General features: G+C 38.8%; 2 protein-coding genes across 3 annotated transcripts in view; one reads left to right on the top strand and one right to left on the bottom strand.

Annotated features, from left to right (window-relative positions):
• The window catches only part of cep89 (centrosomal protein 89), an 81,056-nt gene that overhangs the window by 38,348 nt on the left and 18,561 nt on the right, over positions 1-24,147 (top strand). The window contains exon 17 of one of the 2 annotated variants that reach the window (XM_042484220.1): positions 23,997-24,145. In XM_042484220.1, the coding sequence (XP_042340154.1) occupies positions 23,997-24,145 (149 nt within the window). Of the gene's footprint in view, positions 1-20,700; positions 20,742-23,996; positions 24,146-24,147 lie in introns of those variants that run through there. The other variant, XM_042484229.1, reaches the window with a different exon arrangement.
• zgc:165481 (uncharacterized protein LOC100073327 homolog) lies at positions 796-24,003 on the bottom strand. The gene is made up of 2 exons (XM_042484237.1): positions 23,868-24,003; positions 796-3,006 (listed from the first exon to the last, which is right to left on the bottom strand). The coding sequence occupies exons 1-2, from the start codon at positions 23,929-23,931 to the stop codon at positions 2,264-2,266; spliced, it is 807 nt and encodes a 268-aa protein (XP_042340171.1). The 5' UTR covers positions 23,932-24,003; the 3' UTR covers positions 796-2,263.

The raw sequence follows: 24,147 nt of genomic DNA, 5'->3' as shown, positions 1-24,147 counted from the left end.
TAGAACCCAAACGTCAGAGCCTGAACAGTCCATTTACCATTTACCAGTCCATTTAGAATAAGCAGGACTTATAGAGGAGGGGTTTAGCATGAAATGAATTAACATTCCAAAATGCTACATATCCATTTTGATGAGAAATGTCATCACCTGAAGTTTAGCATTAAATATATATAAAAGTTATAAGCCAAGGGCCCTCAGTTATCAACATTGTACAGAAAAGGTTCTAAATTGGCTCCTAGGGGGAAAATGTTGAATGTGTGTGAAGAAATTCAGTTCCTGTCAAATGTGCATAATGCTCCAAGCAACCCCCAAAGTCATCTGAATTAATAAAACCCACAAATTATAAACCACCATGCTCGTGAACAATTCCACTCTCAAAACGAAATGCTCAATGTGTACCCTAAATTCTTTTTGAATTCATTTCTTATTCTTTTAAATAGCCAAATGTCACACATTGCTGGGTATGACTGTACAGTTCAAGAATTCCCAGGAGACAAACTTCTGACACAAAAATGTATGTCTTGGTCACAGGGGAAACCACTTTTTAGTTCGCACGGGGGACTTTAAAGCTTCAGCAGACATGATCAAAAATGGCATTTTTCCTGCGAATGCATGGGAAATTATGTTAAAATGACACCATCGTTTATTGTGACCTTTCTTCCATATGCCAGCATGGTACATGTAGGGGAGCTTTTCGCTTACATGCAAAATCAAGATACCACATGAATAATGCACACAACCTTGAGGTGCTACTCAACATCAAATCCACATGGCTTTAGTATGGCACTATGTGCATGTGACTAACAGCATGAGGACTCCCACATCAAGGCAAGTTAGCTTTTAACAACCGGTACCACAAAATTCAACAGAGCAACCTTGCTATGTTCAACCCAAGAAGGAACTCAATGAAAAGTTTGTTGCGTATCACTAAAAGAGTATCAAAAAACCTGAGATATGAATCTGGTTTATGCCTCACATTAACTAAATCTATTTAACACAACAACTGTGAGTAGCATTGTCTGCATTTGAGGCAAAGAAAGATAGGGAGACAACAGGGGGGCACATTTAGTAAGCAATACTAACAACCTCATCAGACCTGTGCCCAAAGCCATTGCTGTGGCAGTAAAATAGGCGACAAAAAATACAACAAACAATCCACACGCTTTTTAGAGCTGATAGAAAGACCAGTATCATAATTTATATGTGTTCATCTTTGAAATACCTTTTACTTGGTAACATGTAGTGCCTCCACGAATGCTGTCTTGTAGATGGGATGAACACTAACAAAAAAATTTGTGGGAAAAAAAGAAACATTTGCAGTATTTTTATTGTTAATTAGTGCCTAAGAGGTGCATTTAAGTTTAACTGGTATCCAAAAATAGCCACAACACTGTTTGTACCTGCAATTGTCCAGTCATATGTGAGCTAGGTGAAATTGAGTTTCATTTTTTTGTTTTGTTGTTCTATTTGTAAGGACATGTGGGATGTGCTTTATGTGAAAATGACATCCATTTACGTTGATTTTGTTTGGCTGGGTGATTATGAAAAACCTTACTTGTGCTTCAGAAGAGAGAGCGGAATATTTTGTTTCAGACTGAGCTGTAAAACAACAAGTAAATATGTAATGAAATGAAATATAATGAAATGTTTGACCAGTGCAACTGCACTTTTGGTGTCTTGTAAATCCATGAGGCTCGAGCATGTTGTGTGTAAGACATGGAAATTAAGAAAGTCAATCAATCATGCTTAAATGCAATTGTTAATTAACTTAAAAACATCCTGAGAGTAGTAAATATTCAGACGATTGCGTGCAAGATTTTTGTTGGGTACACGGCGTTGATAAATGAGGGCCCAGGACTCTATCAGAGCTGTCGATATGCAAGTCAAAGATTAAAAGTCTGCTCCCAAATGTGATGTTAGGCTAGGTCATACACACAACACCGAACAAATTAAGGTTACAGAAATACATTACAGAAATGTAGGCGCTGCTCCGACTAACACACCTTGTCAGGGGCTCTGTTCCTGGTGGGCCAAACTGGTCAAACCGGCTGGCCTAACAAAAGGACGGACCAATGCTAGAGGTTTCTTTGCTGGCCCATTATTTGCATGAAGATAATAAACAGGTAGACTTGCAAAGTCTGTGTAAGAGAGGTCATCATCTTTACCCCTGGCCCACCATCTATTCACAAAACACATCAAATACCTGTTTACTGCAGCTGACTTTGACCCAACCTCACACCACCAGTTTTTGGATAGTGTCCTATCAGCCCCTGGAGGAGCAGTCACACATGCCCTGGCATAGACACTGGCAGAACCCGTAGACCAGGCAAACTGTCAGGCTTGATGGAACCAAGCTAACGCACACAATGCCCAGCGTCACTCTTTGGATCACCAACAAGTAGATTCCTAGAGGCAGTGATCCAAAGTACAAGAAACCCAGCAGCCAGACCAGGATGCGTGGGACATGATTACAGAACTTGGACAGGGCGTCCTGATCAGCCGGCCCATTGGAGCCCATCGATACAGAGTCCAGGCTCTGCTCAGCATAGACGTCAGAGCTGCCATTTTGGCTTGGCGAGTGCTGCAAGTCCCTCTGCACCTCCATTATAGTGATGACCAGGCAGTTGGAGGAGTCGTGAGACGGGCTGGAGGAGGAGAAACTCGTTGGAGTCAGGACCACCTCCCTATTGTGGTCGGAGCTCCAGGATTTGTCCCGCATTGCCAAATGGGACATGATGATGGCATCATCAGGGAGGGCTGATATCTCATACTCTGTGATCTCGGTTTGGTGTCTGCAGAAGGGGCAGGAAATGAAGCCTGCCCCGTCGGCAATGTCCAAGATCTTAATGAGGCAGCGGGCGCAGACCCGGTGCAGGCAGTCCAGGATCTTAGGCTTGCGGTTGTTGGCATTGTAGCGTTGGTAACAGATTTTACATTCTAGTTCCTCTGGGGGAGGACACTCGTCCTCTAACTCAGTCTGTGGACAACTCATCTTCAAGTCATGTTCTGGTGAAGGACAAAAAAATACAGAGGCAGATTAAGACATTTTAAGAAAAAGAGTTAGAAGCATAATGGTACTGTACTTATTAAGTCCAGCATTACATTTGACTTCAGCTATTTTTTACTTTTTTATTTAAGCAGAATAACCTTTTAAAATTAAAAATCTCTTTTCCAAGAGTTACCTCGCCAAGATGGGCAGCAACAGAAGTTACAGACAACATGGAACAAAAATACAAAAATAAAAATATACAACTAACAACAGAGCAACAATATAAAACACAAATAAATTTAACATAAGGAAGGACTACAAAATATGTTAATATAGGCTAAAATTAAAACCATAAAAACAAGATAATTAAAAGACCAGCTAAGACACTCCCTGACATTGGCATGCAGAAGATGACATGCAAAAGTCCTGCAACTGTGCTTTGAAACGGCAGAGAGGAACCAAAAAGTTCAGCTTTACGCTTTTCTGCGGAGGATTCCAAATATATGACGCTGCGCACATAAAGGCTCTTTTCCCAAACTTCTTATGAACTCTAGCTATAGACAATAAGAACAAGTTCTATGAATGGAGAGCATAGCCATTTTCAAGTTTTTGTTTAATGTAGACACATAAATATGCTGGAAGTAGGTCAAGAACAACTTTATAAATAAGAGAATGCCAATGAAAAAGTCTACGCAGTTTTAAAGACAGCCACTCAGCCCGAGCATACAGGGCACAGTGATGAGTAAGGGGACTGAAGTTAGTAATGAATCTCAGTGCACTGTGATGCACAGAGTCCAGAGCAAGCAAACACTGGGAGGGTGCATTCTTATGTAATACATCTCCATAAGCAGGCACAGTCAAAATGCAGCACTAGAATGTTGGCAATTGCAGTGAAGCAGGCTGATGTTTCTGTTATCTGCTGTATCTCTTCCCAGCAGGGAAAGGTCAGGTCTTTGCCTTCTCTGGCTGCTTCTATTCTCTGTACCTGCTGCTGATGAATGATTTATGGTTTGGGAGTTGGATCAGGGTGTCATCCCAGAGCCCTTTCTGACAAAGCAAGAGACCTGAATGCTACTGATCTTTGGGGGAGAGGTGGTAGGGATAGCTGATCTTTTAACATTTCTTGGTGAATTTGAAATTTTGTTGTAAACAGGATATTGTTGCAGGTCTGAATTAAAATGACCAGTCCCTGAATTTAAGCTGATATTGTTACTTTTAGGGATTTTGTAAATATGTATTTATTGTTCTTTGGATGTCGGAAACCCATTTATAGCTTTCCGTTAAGATATGGAACTACAGTATAGAGCAATGAGATTTTGTTGTTGAAAGCCATTCACTTTTTTATGTGTATACTGACCTTAAGAGTGTTTTAGTTAGTAGTAATATGAATAAATTCAGGTTAAAAGCAGAACAGTTGAAAGAAAAAACAAGATGATGATGGGTGGCAATTATTATGTGCAAAAAAAGACGCTTGAAAACCATCAGTGACCACTGACTGTTCAAAGGGAACATCCCCACTATACACGACTTCACACAACCAGATATCCGGTCCCACTCATTTTGTACTGGGAAGCGACTGATTTTCCATACAAAGCATACTGGGACACCTGGGATGCGAACCGAGCTGGCAGCAGGACCAGAGGGCATGACAATTTCAAAAATTAAAACATATCTCACATCAAAACAGCCACTCAAGCTGCAGCTCCAGATACTTTCTGAACAGCTCTGCATAAATTCAGGAAATAACTTTCTGTGGAAGAAAAGGGGGTGGGGGATTATGGATGGATACAAGGGACCAGTGTGGCAGGGCGGACGTGAATTGAGGCGAATTGGTCGCATGTAGTGGGGATGCACTGTAAGATGACTCATTGCTGTCACCCATGCCTAAAATGCACATATTTGCAGTATTTGATGAGTCTCAGTTGTCATGTATGCAAGAAATTAAACAAAGTTAAAAAGTAAATCAAACACAAGGATCATCAGATGTCGCAGTTTTCACCCCCAAAACTAAGCATATCCTTTCTGTGCAGCATGCTTTTAAGGGACTGTTCACCCAAATCAAAAATACTTTTTTTCCCCTCTTACCTGTAGTGCTGCTTATATCAGTCTAGGTTGTTTTGGTGTGAGTTACTGGAATTTGGAGATATAGGTCACAGAGATGTCTGCCTCCTCTCCAGTGTAATGGAACTAGATGGCATTTGGCTTATGGTGCTCCAAGTGACAAAAAAAGGTGTTTCTACATGAAACTGCTTACAGCAAGGTCTGTGGATTATCTTGAGTAACTGGGTCATGATTCCTCAAAAGAGACATTGCTGTTGAGTTTTTCAAATGTTGCTTTCCAGTGCTTTAAACACCACAAGCCATCTAGTTCAATTATATTGAGAAGAGCAGACATCTTATTGGCAGATATCTCCAACACTCGGCACCCCACACCAACACAATCTAAATTGATAAATGGCACAACAGGTAAGAGGAAAAATGTGTATTTTTGATTTTGCGGTGAACTGCCCCTTTAAAGACAGCACTCTATTGCCATCACCCACCAACCATAAAGATAGATTCAAGCTAAGATCTGGGGTCAAGGTTCAGGACAGTGCGTGTACAAGTTACTACACTCACACTGGCATATTGGTTGATGCCAACAGCTTCAGAGGGAACGTACATAATTATCAGCTGACAAGAGGAAACCCTAATGATCAGTTGCCTCCATGGAGGAACAGCAAGAAACTGTCAGTCATGATTAATAAGGTCAAATAGCTGTGAGCATGTATCCATAGACACTAAGCATGAATGGAATTTAGGTGAAGGAGCCTCCACTCTGCCTCAGACCTTTACAGTAGCAGACGAGATCACTGACATCTTCAGGTAGAGAAGAGGTGTAGTGAGATTTCAGCATCATTCTATTATGAAAATATAGTTTTCATAATATAATTTGTGTCCCTGAGGATTGTCAAATAGTTGTGATCACACTTGCTTTGTCCTCTGGTCTGTACAATGTCATAGATAGACTTGTTCCACTTCTTCAGATTGAAGAAAAACAGAAGCCTGCAGCAGAGCTTAAAATGTGAATCCCAATTTGCTATATGTAGACAAATATACAGTAGTTCTTTGATTTAACTAACTTCTCTTGTTATGTAAGTATGACAGTTTATGTGTGTGTGTGTGTGTGTGTGTGTGTGTGTGTGTGTGTGTGTGTGTGTATGTGTGTGTGCCCTAGAACATTGCCATCATAGGTATGTGTGCCAAAAAGCCCCCACACTGTTGGTGGGTTTCACTGTCAATCGTGCCAAGAGCAATTGACAGGCATGAGGTTAATGGGCAGGTACCATTTCTGTAGCTGAGTCAACAAACATAGTACCAGGAACTGCTGGAGGCTGTCCTCAGGAACAAACATTACATACTGTGTGGTCTATATGAGCCTGGCCTCCTCCTCACGAGGGCTGACTTTGTGTCAATGGAGGGGCACACCAGTACAGGTACCCCAAAGTGGCAAAGATCAGTCATCCAAAGAGGAAAAGCTACATTGCCTTTAGTTCTCCCTAGTGATGGTCATCACTGGAAATATTTGCCTTCCCACTGTGAGTACAGAGAGTAGAGTTAGCATTAGCAAACACAGTAGAGTTGTGTGTAGTTTTTGGATGTAAAACTGACCCCTTGAGCTTCCTTTTCTAAATACTCCATTGTAGCAAATATAATTGTATGTGTCACAACCACTAACCCTGTGTCAGCCATTGCCAGTTACAAGCTAACAAACAACATAAACAAAGAAGGGATCCAAACTACATGTCTGCTAGTCACCAATTTTTGCAAACAGCAGACTTTTCATCTGAGTCTGGGTCTGGAAACCCTTCTGAAAGTAGCAGTGAGCAGGGTGGAGGAGGAAGAAGAGTAGATCAGCTTCCAGCCCCTTTTAAGAGGTTTATTTTTTAAACTGTTATACCCTTGTTAATCAAAAACTTGCATCAGAATAATTATACTTGAAAACATGTCTGGAGGAAGACTTTAATGCTTGCTAAGATGGTGAAGTGATGGTGAACGTGCATTCTTTAGTGTATCCCCCAAGCGAGGCAGAATTTGAAACTGGCCTGTCTTTCCTCAGGTCCAGGTCTGTTTGGTCAAATTAAGTATGATTCAGTAAAGGTTAAAAAGTTTGGAGAGGGTTCAGTAAAACCCTAAAAACATCACTGTGTGCATATGTGAGTTATAGTTGCAGACAGTTACTTCATTCCTGTTGTTACTTCTTACTTTACCTCTATTTTTCATTAACCAGTCCCCCTCCCGTCAGGAAGATGCTATATAAAGAAAAGTCATTCATTCATTCATTCATGACCATGAAATATAGATTGAATAGGTGAATGTTGCACTGGCAGTTGCCCAGCAGGCCTCTCTGTGACTTGCTGACTGTTAAATATTTTAGCCAGCAGTCTGTTGCGTTAAAAAGCCTTCTGAAACATGTCTAAAAGATGTCAGAAAAAAACAACTTGTGCTGTAGAGATCCCTGGAGGAGAATTGCCCAGTTTTCCCAGACAAACAAAGGTTGTAAATAAAGGGCACTGCACTTGGATTGTGCAAGAGAAAATACAGCTTCTTGTTATGCAACATTAACTTGAACATGGGTACAGTTGTTCTTAAAGCTATCCTGTGGAGTTTACATTGTATACACACGTTTAGCTTTTTTACCAGAAAGAATTGTGTGTGTTCTTAAAGGGATAATTTCCCAATTTTGAACCAGTTCTGTATCATAACAATATGTGTCAATGAACTGTGGTAAACCTCCTTAAACTAAGCTGCAATAGCGAGAGATGAACAGGGAGTGGGACCAAGCTGTTTCCTGACAGTGAAAACGGAGGCTGACAAAACGGTAAATGGAGCGGTAATCAAATATAAAATATGATTCTATTACAGAACTCTGCTGCCTATTTCTTTCCTCAAATGTTTTCCGCAACATTTTTTTAGGTTACGGTTTAACAGTACTACAAGATTTTTTGTTAGCTGGCCGCAATTGTGTCAAATGGACAAGTTGAAAAAAAAAATTTAAAGCCTGCACACTTACTCCATGGATGAATTCACATTAAGTCACCTACCAACTGGAGCGTTTATTTATCTGGTGTTAAGCAGTGCGTTCTGGTAGTTGTAGGTTTTCTACCTCTTAAGCAAAAGTGAATGCCACAGTCTTTTCTTCTCTGTTTTCTCTAGTCATATAGTACTAATTTCAAAGGTATTTGCATCTTAATACTGCAGAGACAGCCTAGTGTTGTTAAAAGACCCTCTTTCCAGCAGTGAAATACTTCTTTATGACCTTAAAACATCTTACTTATCTCATAAAACATCTTCTAAATGTTTGAAACATCATCAATATTGTTTTTGTAAGATTCTTTTCTTCTTTTGGAGTTCTTTTATCGGCTTATTGCTACCTTTAACACTACAGTATTGTTACCAACTGTCAATATAAATTAACTATTTGTAGTTGCTGAAATGTGCATCCATTTACTGTGCATGCAACAATCCTCTGTTTTTCCATTTCACACCTCTAGTTAATCTTTGTACAAAGCAGTCGAAAAAGGCCCACTGCTGGAATAGAGTTTGGGATGTTGTGAGTCTGTGGCATGCCCTCTACCCAATTGGCTGTAGAGGCTGTTAATATATTTTGAACACTTGCAAATATTGCCATTAGTTTTTGTAGGTAGAGTCGACTAATTACCTTGCAGAGTCTGCCATTGTGAGGTTCCTAGTCAGTGAGAGGGAACACTGTGTGTGGAAAGCTATTAATCACCACAGGCTTTTCCATCTCTGCAGACCCAACCAGATGGATGGTCCAGAGCAGATCAGAGCAGTTGTCATTTGAGACAAGTTTTCACTGGGTTGCAATGGTTCAACAATCAACCATGATTTTCTATTCTTTATCATTGCCAGATTCTCAACCTTGAAATTGTTTTCAGCTTGGTGTTGAAAGGTATCTGAACAAAATCTGCATCATGCCTGTGAGGAATCACACTAATAACCTCACAACAAAGAAAGCATTAATTACGAGTAATGTAGCCTGTAGGCAATATATTGTTTGTAAAATCAAGTGGCAGCCTTCGAGGCTAAAAAAATGAAGCCAACGTAGAAGTGTGAAAAACTGCAGTTCCTCTAATGGCCACATGGTCAATAAGTCAATCCCCATAGACCCCTGTGTTAAAATGCCCAACTTAACAGCAGAAATGAATATGTTTACAGCCTGATAAAAAAAACAAAAAAAACCAAAAAAAACCAAAAACATTTTTGATCTTTATAGCTAATTTCCCTGCTCACAGGGGATGAAATATTATATAACTCGCCCTTTCAAATGTCAGGCTTAAAGTTATACATAATTGAGGATGTGGCTGCTTTGAGGCGATGTGTTTGTTCATTGCTTGAAACACCATTTAGTGGCCATTAGAGAAACTGCAGCTGACACTGACGTATTAGCTTAACTACTCATTTTCAGTAGTTGCTGGCTGCTGTAGATTCTATGACAAAGATATTCACATAAATTCCCAGATATCCATTGGTATTGTAAAACATCCCAATTAGCAGTGAACTGTCTCCCACTGAACAACCATGCTTCATACCTGGGATACTATTGCTTGGTTATAAAGCTGCTGTGGCAGGTGGCTAACTGGATATAGGGATTGTAGAGAGGTAAAGAGGGATATGGTTGGCTAATCAAGGCTTGAAAAAGGGATAAATGACAGAGGGCTCATGTTGGGGTCGAAAATGGAGCTATAATTGTAGTGAGGTTTGACAGAAGGACAATAAATAATCAAAGGCAGGGATAACCAATGGAGTGACACTGTGTTGATTAATAAATCAACCACTATGTGATTAATAAATCAACCACCCTGTGTCTACTAGTTGCAGTGGTGTTGTAAATTTCACATGGAGAGTGAAGAAATGTAGGACAAAAGCTTTAATGTTGGAATATGTATGTTCAAATATATATGCTGTGACTGATTGGTTGGTTGGTTGACTAGTGCACTGACTAGTGCACTGACTGTCTGACAGGCTGATTAATTGGCTGGTTGACTGACTTAATGACAGGTTAACTGATAAGTTGGTCCTTGTGGTAAATATGTTGAATTTGAAAGGTGAAAGATTGATTTGAAAGCTATTTTCTGCACTATGCAGGAGGAATGACACAGGGAAGAGGTGGACAGAAGCTGACATTTGACATTTATGTAACTGATTGGAGGGGAGTTAAGGAAGTCTTGATGCTGGAAAGGATGAAAATGTGTTCTTGTCCTCCAGAGTAATTATCGATCCAGTTATGTTACTATCGTTCTCCTGAAAACACTGGAGAGTTACTCCTATTATATCCTATTATATTGGAATTTTTAGAAATCATACTGACAGTCAGTCAAGGAACTCACAGGCCTTGTGTCATTCAGAATTGCTCTTCATTTAGGCAAGGCTTTATTTTAATTAAAGACCGCAGAACATGCAAACTTGTCCTAACACCTTTAGATAGTTCGATAGAATTCAATTCACTTAAAGTAAAGGCCCTGACACACCAAGGTTACAGAAGGCTGTCTGGCAGTGTTGCTGTTGATACTGAAGGATACACTTCCAAAATCACGTACTGCATTATCTTGTGCACAGTGAATTAACAGGCAAAGCGTGATTCAAGTTTAGGAAACTATCAGCTGATTATTAAAGTTTATTATTAAAGTAAAGATTATTATTAAAGTTTCTAGATTATAAGTATGCATTGGAGTGCAACTACTTCAGGATTTTATGATATTAGTGCATAATTGTCTGTTTCCTTATTAAGTCACTTTCTCTTTTCACACATGCAGTTAGAACAAGACTGTCCTCCCCAGAAGAACGACAGCATCAATCATTTCAGCAAGTGCTCCAGTTCATACTTTACCCCAAGCTATGATCTTCCCTTAACCTAGCCAAATCTTTCTTGTGCCTAATCTTCACCATCGTTTTGTCAGATGATGAAACAAATACATTTTTTAAAAGTGACTTAGAAAAATTTTGGCTGGCACTGACAAATTATATTGCCCTGGTGCTAGGGGCATCAGATGATAAAACATGTAGTTCTCAAGGGCAGCTACTTACAACATATTTTGTCATTCAGTTTAGAGGACTAGTATTTCAGAACATTATGTATGTCTGCCTGTGAATCCCAACCAGCTTAATTCATGCTGTTTTTCAGCTGACCCTGAGCTCTCATAGGAGGTAGAAACAGAGGAGAATTTCCCCGTCGGGAAAATCAATGAAGTATCACCTTGAGTTTTTCTACAAACTACCATCAGTAACAAGTCAATCTTTTTAAAAGCAGAAAAGTACTTTGATCAACATATTTTGCAGCATAGTGGAAAATACTTTGATCATCAAGATAAAAGCAAAGTCTGAGCTGTGTTATCACAGCTACAGAAGTCTGTAGAGCTCCAGACGCTCTGTTGGATCTGCACCTTAGCAGCCAGAATTACTCAACAATCAATATTCTGCATAGATCTTGGCAAGATGAACTAGATGAAATGCTGTGTTTACCTGCATTTGTAGCATCTAATAAGGGGAAATAGGTTAGTAGATTTATGTTCTCCTCTACAAAACACCATTTACTTTTGCTTTTAGCTGGTGAGTTCTGCTCAGTGGCTTGGGGGTTAAGATTTGCAGTCTGAGTTTGTCTGATTTCACTGACAATGTTATATTCATTCTTTGAAAAAAAAAAAGTTATTTTCCTTACATGTGTCAACAATTTGCCATCACAGCATTTTGACTGACAAACTTACAGCAGGCATCCAACAACACATGCCTCTTAAAAAAGCTCCTTGTGCACCCCACAGTTCTTAGCTGGCTGCACATTTGTGTGTGTGTGTGTGTGTGTGTGTGTGTGTGTGTGTGTGTGTGTGTGTGTGTGTGTGTGTGTGTGTGTGTGTGTGTGTGTGTGTGTGTTTGGCTCACGATTTGTAAAATGTCCCTTTACAATATGGAAAGCAAGATGGGACACTTATCTTCCCCATCCCTTATGTTATGTGCTCCTTTGTCCCCTCCTCTCTTCTGTCTCCTTCTTTCAGTGTGGATTATTGATGATAGCTTTGACCTTTGATGTCAGAATATCTGCTTGGTGATGCATCTCTGAATTATTCCATTGATCCAGAGGATTATTTTCATGCTGCTGTTGGCAGATCTTTCATTCTTGATCACAACAATTAAGCGTAAACATAAAGCAGTCTTTTGGTAAACTGCTCTCATAACAAAAGTATATACATACTAGAATAAGCTGCAGTTGATCAGTCTTTATGTATACTTTGAAATAACAGCACAAGAACTTTGCCTTTTGCAACAATATTTTGGTAAAACTTAAGATTTTCATACATCTGACTGCATGTATATTTAGAAGCCATTTAGATAATGCCCACACTTCTAATGTTTGATATTAAAGATGCAATAATGTCTAGATCATTGACATAACAAGCAACCAATAGTCCCTTTTACAGCTGGCTACATTAAAATCGCTCATGTTGGCAACATAAGCAGAATTTTCCACCAGCTGTTGCGATAAGTCAGCAAGCTTTAAAAATGGAACCAAACTGTTAGCATCAAACTGTCTGGCTGTTGCATGTTCGTTTGTTAGAGGTCATATTTGACAAGATCAGGATTGTTTCAGAGCAACAGCTCTGATTTTCCAGTTTTGGAGCTGCGTCTCTTTCTTCTGCATTCTCTGGGCACAGATGGAGCAGTACAGTACCAAGCAAAGTGAAAGTGAAATTGAACCTTTCATTATTTTATACAGATCTGATCATCTGATCAGCTCTGACTGATACAAGTGATCGCAAGGAAGTCTTTAGTGTGATAATAGTTAATTCCACTGGAGGACATGATAAAATATGCTTGTGTTACAATAAGACAGAGGCAGAATTCACTTTTGCATGAAAACAGTTTCATCAAGCTCTGAACTATGCAATCTACCAAGCTAACAACACAAAATCAGGTACATTTTTTCTGTTAGGTAGTATTGTTTTAATTATAAACCAAGCCCCATACATAGTGGTTATATTTTCTTCACCTTAGCTAAGGAGGATTTCTAATTTCACAACACAAATCTCTTGAGTCTGTGTAATGGTATTTGAAGTTCTGCACATAACCAAAGAGTACATGGTCATTAGCATCTAGTGACTGGTATGCTCGTAATTTCTACTGAGCTTACACAATATGTTTCTTCACCAAATATATGTATATATCTGGCCATTGAATATTGGGCTACTTGCAGAAGTCCTCTACCCACTCATTATTTGTGCACAGATCTCGTCTATTAACATTTGTCAAGTCTGTTTGTTGTTAAACTTTTCAAACTCATGCCACAGAGCTGTCTAATTAAGATGGTTTAGGGTAAATAGGGTTGGGGCCTAAGTAGTAATCATCTTTGATAGAACAGTTGGTATCTGTGCTTCATTTGGTGGATTGGTACATTTATCTGAACACACTGCTGTATAATTAGTTATGGTCTCTCTGCTCTGCATTCTGCACATTGATCTGTGAAAAACGTGTAAACCTGTTACAATGATGGATGTGTGGCTTTAAAATGACACGTGTTTCTGAAAATAATCTGTCTGGACAACATTTGTCAAAGTGTAAGTGTAAGCAACAATTACTATATGTCTAGGGATATGGCTCAGTTTAGGAGGCTCTCTGCTATTTAATCCAGGCACGCACAACAGTGTGAGGCAGGGAAAAAGTGATCACTAATGAAACATACCCTGCTGCAACATGACATAGGTTCTAAAACATTTAGATAAGCTACAGCATTCAGGATACAAAAGGGTTGAAGTAGTTATATTCTGTGTATCAATAAGGTAGTTGTATAATGAGTTAATGGGGTTAAATGGCACGGAAAGCTTACTGACATATTTTAAGATTCTGTTGTTATGATTATGAAGTCAAATGATTTAGGTTTTAGTATAGTTCTTATGATAATTACTAATTTTAACACTTTTTGGAACATTATTTATTCTAATATTGCTTTTAGTGTAATGTGCGAATCACTTTGGTAATGCACTTTATACTGTGCACTTTTTATTGTATCCACAATAGCATTGTATTGTGTGGGACATCATGTGCTGGGCAAGGGGGCAAGACCCAAGAATTTTGCTCTTTTTGTATTTTTAATACGATAAGATGCAAAAATAAAGTGAATCTGAATCTGAATTTCAGCATATAATCTGAGCAGTTGACTCATTACTGTTTTGGAATCACTATACTCTTGCTGTTTCATTTTTGAGGAGACATCAGTCAGTCCTTCCAGCATAGATGCAGGAGTCACAGAAATAGGCCCCTGTGACACTGTCACAAAATCACAAATGAGAGCTGAGAGTCAGCTGAGAGTTTTAATCCACTAGCTGATCCAGCCAATATTAACAGTGTGGCCTGTCAGAACAAGCCCAATAAACCGGAAAAAAATTCTTGAAAGCTGTGGGGTGGCTGATCACTGCTCTTCAGAATAAGGAAGTCCTGGGTTTCAAGCTAACTTAGCTGTTTTGTGGTGGCATGTTCTCCTTATATGTCTTTGCAGGTTTACTTTCAGAGCATATTTTTACCCCATCCATGTACCAAAAGACAAAGGGCTTTTAGAAATTAGCCTCCATATTTTGCAGTGCAAACATGATGGTAGTCCTGTTGCTACTGTTCGGGCTAATTTATATTCAATGTTACATACGTATACGGACATGGATGGAGCCTTACTTACATACTTTGCGTTAGAGCCCAAGTGATATATCGATATCAGCTTATATGTTGTCCAATATGCTTGATATGAAACGTTTATTTTTAATTTCCCAATGAAGTTTACTGTTTGGGTGCACTGATGTCATTTTTGAAATAATGGTTATTTTTAAGCTGTCAAATATCCTGCCTCTATTACATGTCTTTGTTGCAAAAATCTGATGATCATACCTAAGGGATATTTGCATTGCATAATGGAATATAATATCAGCTGATATAGAAATATTAGATTTTTTTACTCCCTAATGTCTATATCGGCATTGGCCCCAAAAATACAGTATCTGTCAGGCTTTACTCTGCGTTAATTTCATTGGGGCAGTGTAGCGTAGTTTGTGTGAGATATTCAAAAATTAGACATTTAAAAAATTGCAGAAAGGGAATGAATTGCTTTTGCAGTGAAAAAAATTCTCTGTCCACATCGCAGTGTTTTTAATGGCCTCACAACGCTGCCTCATTTGGCCATGTTTGTCGTTTGTTTGTTGATTCCGGCCTCCAGTGCCATTTGTTGGCTGTATCTATGCTGTCATAATGGATGCATGGAAATATGAGGACAGTGAAGTTTACAACATTTGAAACAGACATATCTATTTTTCTATGTAAATGAGCCCCAAGTGTGTGGCAGTAGGTCTCATGTACTGCACATCCCTGTCTAATTGCTGCTTCTGCTTGAGTAGCAGATAGCTGGCCAGCTTTATAACACAGTGACAACAACCTCAGTGTCCTCATCATGATGGCAGTGCTACTCCCTGTTCCCTAATCAAAATGTGGAACACAAACGGTAACAGCATATCTGGGCAGTAAGCGTCTGCTATCTGTCAACACTATTAGCACTGCAGAAATACAAAGCATAAATTCAAGACAGGTGTCAAACCATTTACTTAGATATTCTACCTTCACCTCAAAATGTTCATGTCAGAGAAGAGAAGAACAAAAAATAGGAAATCAACCAGAATGGGTAAACACGGAAGAAAACTATCATGGAGTTTATGATTACATGATTTAAATCCTTCAGTCCTACTATAGACCAACAAAACACTAGCATGCCACAATTAGGCCAATGTTAGCCATTTGCGTTGTTTCACCTTCCAACAAGATTTTTATAATTCAAGTACCAATTATGTGCCTGAGTGTGTTTTTCAGTTTGTTTTCAGTTATTCTCCATAGATGGATGTGTCTGTTAACTTATTTATGACCAGAACTAACTGTGACATTGACCTTGGCTATGGCAGATGTTTGTGACACACCTGAGTATAGAGCTGAGTTTATCTGATGACCGGTCGGCTGTGTTGTCCTCCCAGTTCTCTACCAAAGGAGGTTGCATGTTTGTGTGTGTAATGCCTGTGTTTGTGTAGTATTGGCAAAAATGCTGCTTTTTCTTTGAAGTTTTTTATACTTAGCAGCCAAAAAAAGGCCTGCTTATCTTATTTCTTTCATGGCACTAACCCCATAGAGTTATCCTTTGCCATTGCAAGCCAACTCCCAAAAAACCTCTTCACACCTGTGGACTCGCCCCAGTCGCAAGAGCTTCACTTCCGAGCAAAAGTCAGAGATCTTTAACTAGAAGGGCATGACAGCAGGGTCTTATGAGAATTGGCAAATCAGATCCTTCCTTGGAGGGAGAAATGTCATCATTTCTAACTTTTATTAAGCCAAGAAAGGATAGCTGACACTTAGAGCTCTTTTTCAAAGCCCACCCTGCTTCTCATTTAGGAAGTTTTAAATTATTACATCTTGGAGCTGCCCAGATACAAACAGGATTCTGCTCTTGGCCACAGGGAGATGCCCAGTATATTTTTAGTTTATTATCATTCGGTGGTTAGCCACTGGAAGTCAACAAGTACAACCACAGTGTTTTTCTGTTGGCCTCTGGGAACTAAGAATTGCTGCCACCGTCTTACATTATCTACCACAGCAAGCTGTCTAGTAAGCAACCACTGCAGTGAAACATACAATATCTAGCTTGTTCCGTCAGCTCCAGCTCTACTTCCTCTTGCTTCACAGCGTGCCTTCAGCAGGTGAACCAGTTTAATCCCTTCAATCCCTATATTCTCTTCTTTTGTTTCACAATGCTCCCATCCAGTGTATCCATTTGTCTTCTATTGAAAGCAGTAAGATTTGGTGTAGTGTAAGGTTTTGTGTCATTGAGGTCTACCTGCCCTATGTGACATATCAATTACCTAATGATAAATGGCAGACAATTTCAGCAGAAAAGGTCAGTCTGTTTATACATGCAATGATTCCTTGTAGCTGAGAGAATGGAGTTAGTTGCAGGGCATTTAAACATTTGGATTTTTGACTTAATCAGTTCGAGAAAGGGGTGTTTTTAGCTATTTGACCAAATGATTAGTGCAAGCATTTGTGTTATCATAGTTAGATTATTGTTCATTGATTTGGTCAAATATAACATGAAGTAACTTAAATATGTTACAGGTTCAACCTATCATTATGCAACAGTCCATATGATATTTTACAGAATTTTATGCACACATTACTTATGATATCTTATGTATTAGTGTTCCTGCTGGCTATAAAAAAAAATTATGGTTGCACTACAGAAGTGACGTGACGTGACGTGACGTGACGTGACGTGACGTGACGTCATGTTGGTACAAAGCTTAAAATAACTCAACTTTGACTGTTGACCTGGTTTTACACAGGACAGGACTCCTGGTTGCCAGGGTCAAAGTCCTATGTTTGTTAGACCCGTCCATCCCGTGATTTATACTACATCACCTGACTTCCTCCTTCACTCCATCATACAATAAAGGACAACCAGCAGCACATAGATCGCATGACCTCTGCCTCACATCTGGCTCACATCATAGTTCATTACTAATGTCAAAAGATGTTGGCATGAAATTCATTATCAAGGTAATGTTTTACTGAAAGTAATACATGTTTTTACAAAAATTTAAGATCGTATTTGTTTGCACAAAGAAAAGTGCATATTATTTCATGACCTTTTGTCTGTAGTTTTTTTCTGTTCTTGAAGACTGGATATGGATGTAGAGAAGTGATTTGTTTTGTCCGTTACTTAAGAGATTAAATTATTATATAGAGCTATGGTATGAATTGGACAGACTTGTGAGTTAGTGTTTGTTGTAGTGAAGTTATATATTATCTTAATGTGAGTATGAATTTTATGGATGTGTAAAAATGTATTGTTAAAATAAGAATGAGTAGTTACTGGTACAATATAGTAGCTAAAGGAGATAAAAGATAGAAAGAAAGTGAAAGGTTGCGAGGTGTTACTTAGAATAATGGCAGGTTGATAGATAAAAGCAGGGGAGGGTGTATATACAGTAGCCTTTAATACAAGCTCAAGATTTACTGTGCATTCAGACAGCTATTGGCTGTAGCACAAATTGTATTTCAGCATAAGGCAGGACACATGGCAGCACTAGTTCATGGTTGGCTTTGAACTGGCAGTAGGACACTAAGGATCAATTTTTTCATATTTTCTGAAACTGGAAACACTATAGTCACACAGCACAAAGTGAGACAGATAATCTGTAATCAAACATGCACCACCAATAGCCGTGAGTTGGCTGATTGAAATGTACTTCTAATGATTTTAAGATTTAGAGGTTATTCTGACATGTACATGGAAAGCTGATGCTCACATACAATATAGCTGTATTGTAACTCTTAAGGGTGCTATCAGACCCGCAGTTCGCTTCATTTTTTTTCTGTACCAAAGGGGAAAAACAGCACATTTTTACATTTTGGTTCTGGTCCGGTTTCTTATTCACTCTAATGTTTAACAAACAAACCAAGAGGAGATAACCGACTGACTTGTAACTTATTGACTGGACAGTGTTGATGATTGCTTTCTTGCATCCTCGGGACTCCTGTCAAATTCAGGTGACTGTCAGAAGTTTAGCAGCACCTTAGTGCTCCTGATGTGTATATCTGTGTTCTGTGGTGTCACAAAGAGATTGCAAAGAAATTAAAAGATTTTAAATAGTATTAGCAGGCTATTAATAGACTTCAAATGGCCACATATTATGAATAATGACTTACAGGTAGGGACAGGATGAAAAGGAGGCATCTTGTACAAAATTGATTCAGGGCTCATTACTGTGGGATCTCTGTCATACTCTTTTTAATGGACTTAATGAACTGACAAAGTGCTTGGTGTGGATACAAGCACAGCAGTTTTAACAGCTTTTGACCTGTTAATCAAGGAAAATACCCACTTCGACGTGTGAAAGTGGTACCATGGTTACCAAATGATTTGCATAAATAAGTCATATACATTACTTTATACGGATCCATTATAAGATCACCCCTGAACAGATTTCACGATGAGCAGATGAATTTATTGGTAGTGTAGCTTTTAATATCATGCCAAAACCACATATCTGCTCTCATAGAATCCTGTGGTTGGTTTGTTTGCTTTCACACCTCAAACAATCAACACCAGCATACTTTGTGCTGAAATAATAATTTAAAAAAAACATTTTTAATGCAACTTAAACCCCACTGGATTCGTGTTTAAAACGAGTCTGCTCTGAATTTTTAGTATTTTTGTTGTTACTGTGTGGAGAAGGTCAGCCAGCCTCTTGGCTACAGCTAGAAGGGGGGGATACATTGGTTTAGCGTTGCTCAGCTGAGCATGTTGTGAGGGTTAAATGTCAGTGCTTCAGCTGGGCTGATGCTGTCCCCCTCCTGACTCCTAAGGGGGTTGATGGAGATTCAGACCCATCTTTGAAGACATTTTGCTTTCCAGGTTATAGTTCTCCAACGAAAAAAATACCAATTCTATCCATTACTGGGCACAACTAGGAATTTGCATGCTGACTAGGGAGACAGTAGGCCCATACTGAAGGCTTAGATGGAACTAGACTTGGATAAAATGAATTTTTAGAATCCACTTGTCAGCAGGGCCTTGTACAGTAGCCACTCTGCTAAGACAAGGTGGGCACCCTGCTGTTTTTCAGCTTCTCAAACTTTTATTGAGTGCATCCTGAACATTTTTGGCAAAGATGTTTGAAATTGTAAGCTACCCCATGTCTTTAATCTCTCTGTCACTTTAAAAAAGATTACACATTATCTGGTGATTCATTTCCCCCATAAAACTACAACAAAATACCACATATGTGAATACATTAAGAAAATATGAATGAAGCATTGGACTATGTTTAACATATCCAAGCTGCAACATGAAATAATGAACATGTTAAGTTCTAGTCATAGCATATTGCTCAATATATTGACTAATTTGGTTATCTTAAGACATTTTGATAGCTTTCTCAGTGTAAGATGCTGGTGTAAGAAGTGTAAGAAGCTTTGTAACAGTGTAGGGTGGCTGGTTAAATTATTGTCGTGGTTTGATTAAGTATTTTAATGAGTGATGTCAAACACTGAGAAATCAGTCAGACTTTCACTTGTAAGGACCATGTGAAATCTAGAAGGTCACAATCTTTGGCCACAAGTGGGGCAAAGGAAAATTGCCTGTCATAGCTGCTGGCCACTAAGTACGTCAGAGTACAGCAGGGTGGTGGCTGATGACATATGCTGCCATCTAATAACCACATAGATGTTCTTCTGCTGAGAAGCGATGGTAGGAGAGAGGTGAGAGTGTCACCTCTACAGGGTTAATTGGCCAGTCCTGCCCAGCTCTTTAAAGGGTGAAAAATGTGTAAAATCATTACTGTACAATATGATACAATACAATATGATACTAATATTAATACTGTTTACTTATTAACACTATATTGATATTAATAATATTTATGTGCTTAGATTTAGTTACATGTAGATCATTTTTTTCAATCAGTCCTAATTAGATTCTTTGTGGCACTTGTGTCGTTCTGAGCTGTATCTAATTGCATTGTGAGTCATCTGACATTGTCTCTTTCTCTTTTTTTTTCTTGCTCTTGCTCTCTTTCTCTCTCTCTCTCTCTCTCTCTCACACACACACACACACACACACACACACACACACACACCAGCCTGCACTCCACAGTGTTTGGTAAGAAGTCAATAAATAAAATCCAGGTCAGATACTTCATCAGTCAGACACATTACTTACGACACTATGATTGACTGCCTAACTCACAGTTTGCATATTGTCTTGTCACGCTGAAATACAGCTTGCACTTTGTGGCCTCTTTTGTCAACTTTGAGGAAACCGATTAGCCTGTCGAGCACAGCATGCTAAGCTTTACAGCTACGCAGAAGTCAATGAATGAAAAGCACAGCTTTTGAAATGTTTTCCACTTTTGACCTGGTGATGCACTTTATATATATTCAGTGCTTGAAACTTCTAATGCTTGTTTGCTAAAATACAGACTTTCGCACCTTAAGGTGACAAAACAGTTAAACAGTTAAATATACCAGTGTCAGCATTAGTACTGGTCAGTATAGAGCTAATCTTAACCCTGTGGAACCTGGATCGACATCAGTTTTCTTGTGCTGCATTCAAACACTTTTTACAAGGAATATAACATTTTGAAGCCAGAACAAATTGGTCTGATTTCTGCAAAAAAACATGGTAAGAGATGAAAGAAATTAGTAAGATGAGATTTTTTAAAAAAAGAGGGAAAAGCCCTTTTTTTCCAGGGAATTTCCTTGTTTGCTTGTTTTTACTTTTTCTTACAATTTATCTGTGCTAATTTGCATGTAATTTATATAATTTTACTCATTTTTCTAGCTATTGTTGTTAAGTTGCTAATTTCCTTATCTCTGTTTTTGAAAGAAATCAAGCCAATTTGTTTAGATTTCAAAGGGTTACGAAAGAAAACTAAAACAATCCAGGTTGTGTCATATAGCATATTTAGACTGTGTCTGTGATGAAACAAGGCACTTTATGGTTAAAAAGCTTTTTAGGAACCTTAACCTGGCATTCTGTCATCCTGTACATTCAGAAACAGTGAGTTCATCTACAGTGGCCAAAGCCCTTTACCAAATGATTTAATGGATGACATAGGTGCAGTATAATAACAATGTTGTAAACTATATATTCAGGTGAAGGGTAAAGTGGTGTACATTTATTTCACGTGACTCATTGATGTCAAGGTCTGACTGTTAAAGACATTAAAGGAATACTTCATCCTTAAAATAATGATTTCAGTATCAGTTACTAACCCCGTGTTACCTTGAGTTCTTGAAGAAAAAGTTGTTTTACCGCATTCCTCCACAGTGAACGGAGAATCCAAAAACATGAGAAAAGTCTTGATGAATTTAAGTAAATGGGGATTGCGTTTTAACAAAAGCAAAACTATATCAAAACCTTCCTTTACAAACTCTCACACAACTCTTGCAGTGTAATGCAAGTTTAGTTTATCCAAATGTATGGTCAATACTTCCCAAACACATGCTTTTTTTGGCTGAAACCCTACTTTTTAAAACATTTCTCCATACAAGTAGTACAGCCTGATAGTGCCATTGAACTGGCTGCTCATCTGTGCATATTTGTTCAGAAATTATATGTCACAACCAAGTTTTCTGTACAATTTTAGGTAACACCAGGTAAGTATTTGATATACAAATAATACCACTGAGCTCCATATAGTACTGTTATCAGTTAGAGTTTTACTGATGTTGGTCTGATATAATTCTATAATGAGCTGAAAATTGAGAGCATGTCAGAATTGTTGCTTCTGGTAGAAAGGGCTTAGATAAGGAGGTGGGCACTTCTTCCACATAGCTAAAAATTGTTGGGATAGAGTTGCTATCAACAATTTTGACATGCTCTTAATTTCCAACTCCTGGCTATTTTTTTTTCTTTTTTTCCCCCCTGTTTTTCTTAAGGTGGCCTCTTTAAGAACAAACTAATTCTTAAGTGAGGCCCAAACATTCATACAGTAAAATTAAAAGAAATGGGAAAATGCATAGCAATTGCATAACTGTCAAACACTTAACAAGTGCATATATTTAAATCTCCAACCATTGACCAAATCATAGGAAATGTTTAATATTATTGCTTTACAGTCATTAAGGAAGTAATAAAGTTCATGTAATTCCAAAGGATATTTAAAAAGTAGTTCCCATACAACACTGTTAGTAGTAGGAGTACAGGTAATAAGATGAAAAAAAGCAATTTATCCACTTGTTTTCATTAGAAATGTTTTATTTTAGCTACCTGATACCCTGTATGTTATCCCTCTGCCCATTCAACAGCACATGTTTTTTTTTAAATGAGCATTTTTTCCTCATGTACTTATGCCATGTTTTTGTTGTTGGGAAAAATATGATTATCTCCTTGGTTTTGATTGGTTGGCTAACAGAAAAGCACTTGACCTGTGTTGGCGCTTTTCTGAAGGGCTTTTTTTGAAAGTGAAGCCATGTTGTCAATGCTTTGTGGTTGCAGCAGGCAGGAGCAGTTGGGGGTAAAAAATGCTTTGTATGAACACATCATGTTTAGATAATTACAATTCACAAGTCCTGATTATCGTGATTGTCCTGTCCATAATTACTAGATTAAAAGAAGGGATGGGACAGCTTCTGAAATACAGCCATATATAAACCAGTATCAAATCTATCATCAGTATTAAAACACAAAACACTTTGCAAAACTGCTTCTGTCCAAAATGGCTTAGAATCAAATCCAGACAAGACAACTACAGGATGACCCATAATTATTAAGAGTGAAAGGGTGAAAACAACTTGTTTGCTTTAACCTTTATCAAGCAGACAGAGTGATAAACTGCAATGCACACACACAAGTAGAGGGCACACACACACACACAGTGTTTGTCCTTATGCAGACCTTGTTTTTCTCATCACTAAATCTCCAAATGCAGAGCAGCAGCACACAGTATCCACCCTCTGTCACTTATTGTGCATCCTTGTATTGCTCTGCCTTTCTTTGTCTCTCAAAGTATTTTCTTGCATTTATTTTTCTGGTTTACTTTACTGACCCTCCTTTTGCTTTATTGCCGAGACTTACCCTGCACCAACTGAGACAAACTAGTCCACATAACAACAAACATGTATTCCACTTGTATGAGTGTGTGTGCTGCAGTACTTCTGGTCTCCAGCTCCACTTCAATTTTGGTCTGAAACACACACACACACACCTCTAATAAGTGAACACCTATTGCAGCAGACGCACCCACACCAGCCTCTCCATAAAAGATCTGCAGGTTAGTGTGTGTGTGTTTGTGTTGTTGCTCACCTTGTCCCAGTGTGTGTGACTCCCCCTCCTCCACTCCAGTTGTCTCTGCTGCGCTGTCCTTCATTGAAATCCACCTCCTTCATAGCAACACTCCACATCTCATTCCTATGTGTGTATGTGTGTGTGCAGGTGTACCGGAGGCAGGCGTCAACCAGACTGGCAGTGTTGGAGGAGGCAGCGGAGGGGAGGACAGCCTCTTACCAGAGGGAGATCCTTCACCTGCAGAGGCTGCTGAGAGAAAGACAGGAGGCTGAGGAGAGACTGCTGCAGTCCAAACGGT

Source organism: Plectropomus leopardus, chromosome 1 (assembly GCF_008729295.1).
Source record: "Plectropomus leopardus isolate mb chromosome 1, YSFRI_Pleo_2.0, whole genome shotgun sequence".
Taxonomy (NCBI): Eukaryota; Metazoa; Chordata; class Actinopteri; order Perciformes; family Serranidae; genus Plectropomus; species Plectropomus leopardus.
The sequence above is the reverse complement of the archived record's forward strand: the minus strand, read 5'-3'. Positions and strand labels throughout refer to the sequence as shown.

Bases quoted from the DNA above. Each gene is read 5' to 3' on its own strand.
- zgc:165481 (XM_042484237.1), bottom strand. From the start codon at position 23,931: ATGAAGGACAGCGCAGCAGAGACAACTGGAGTGGAGGAGGGGGAGTCA. The intron at 3,007-23,867 runs GTGAGCAACAAC...GTCCTTCACCAG, and splicing joins GTCACACACACTGGGACAAG to AACATGACTTGAAGATGAGT.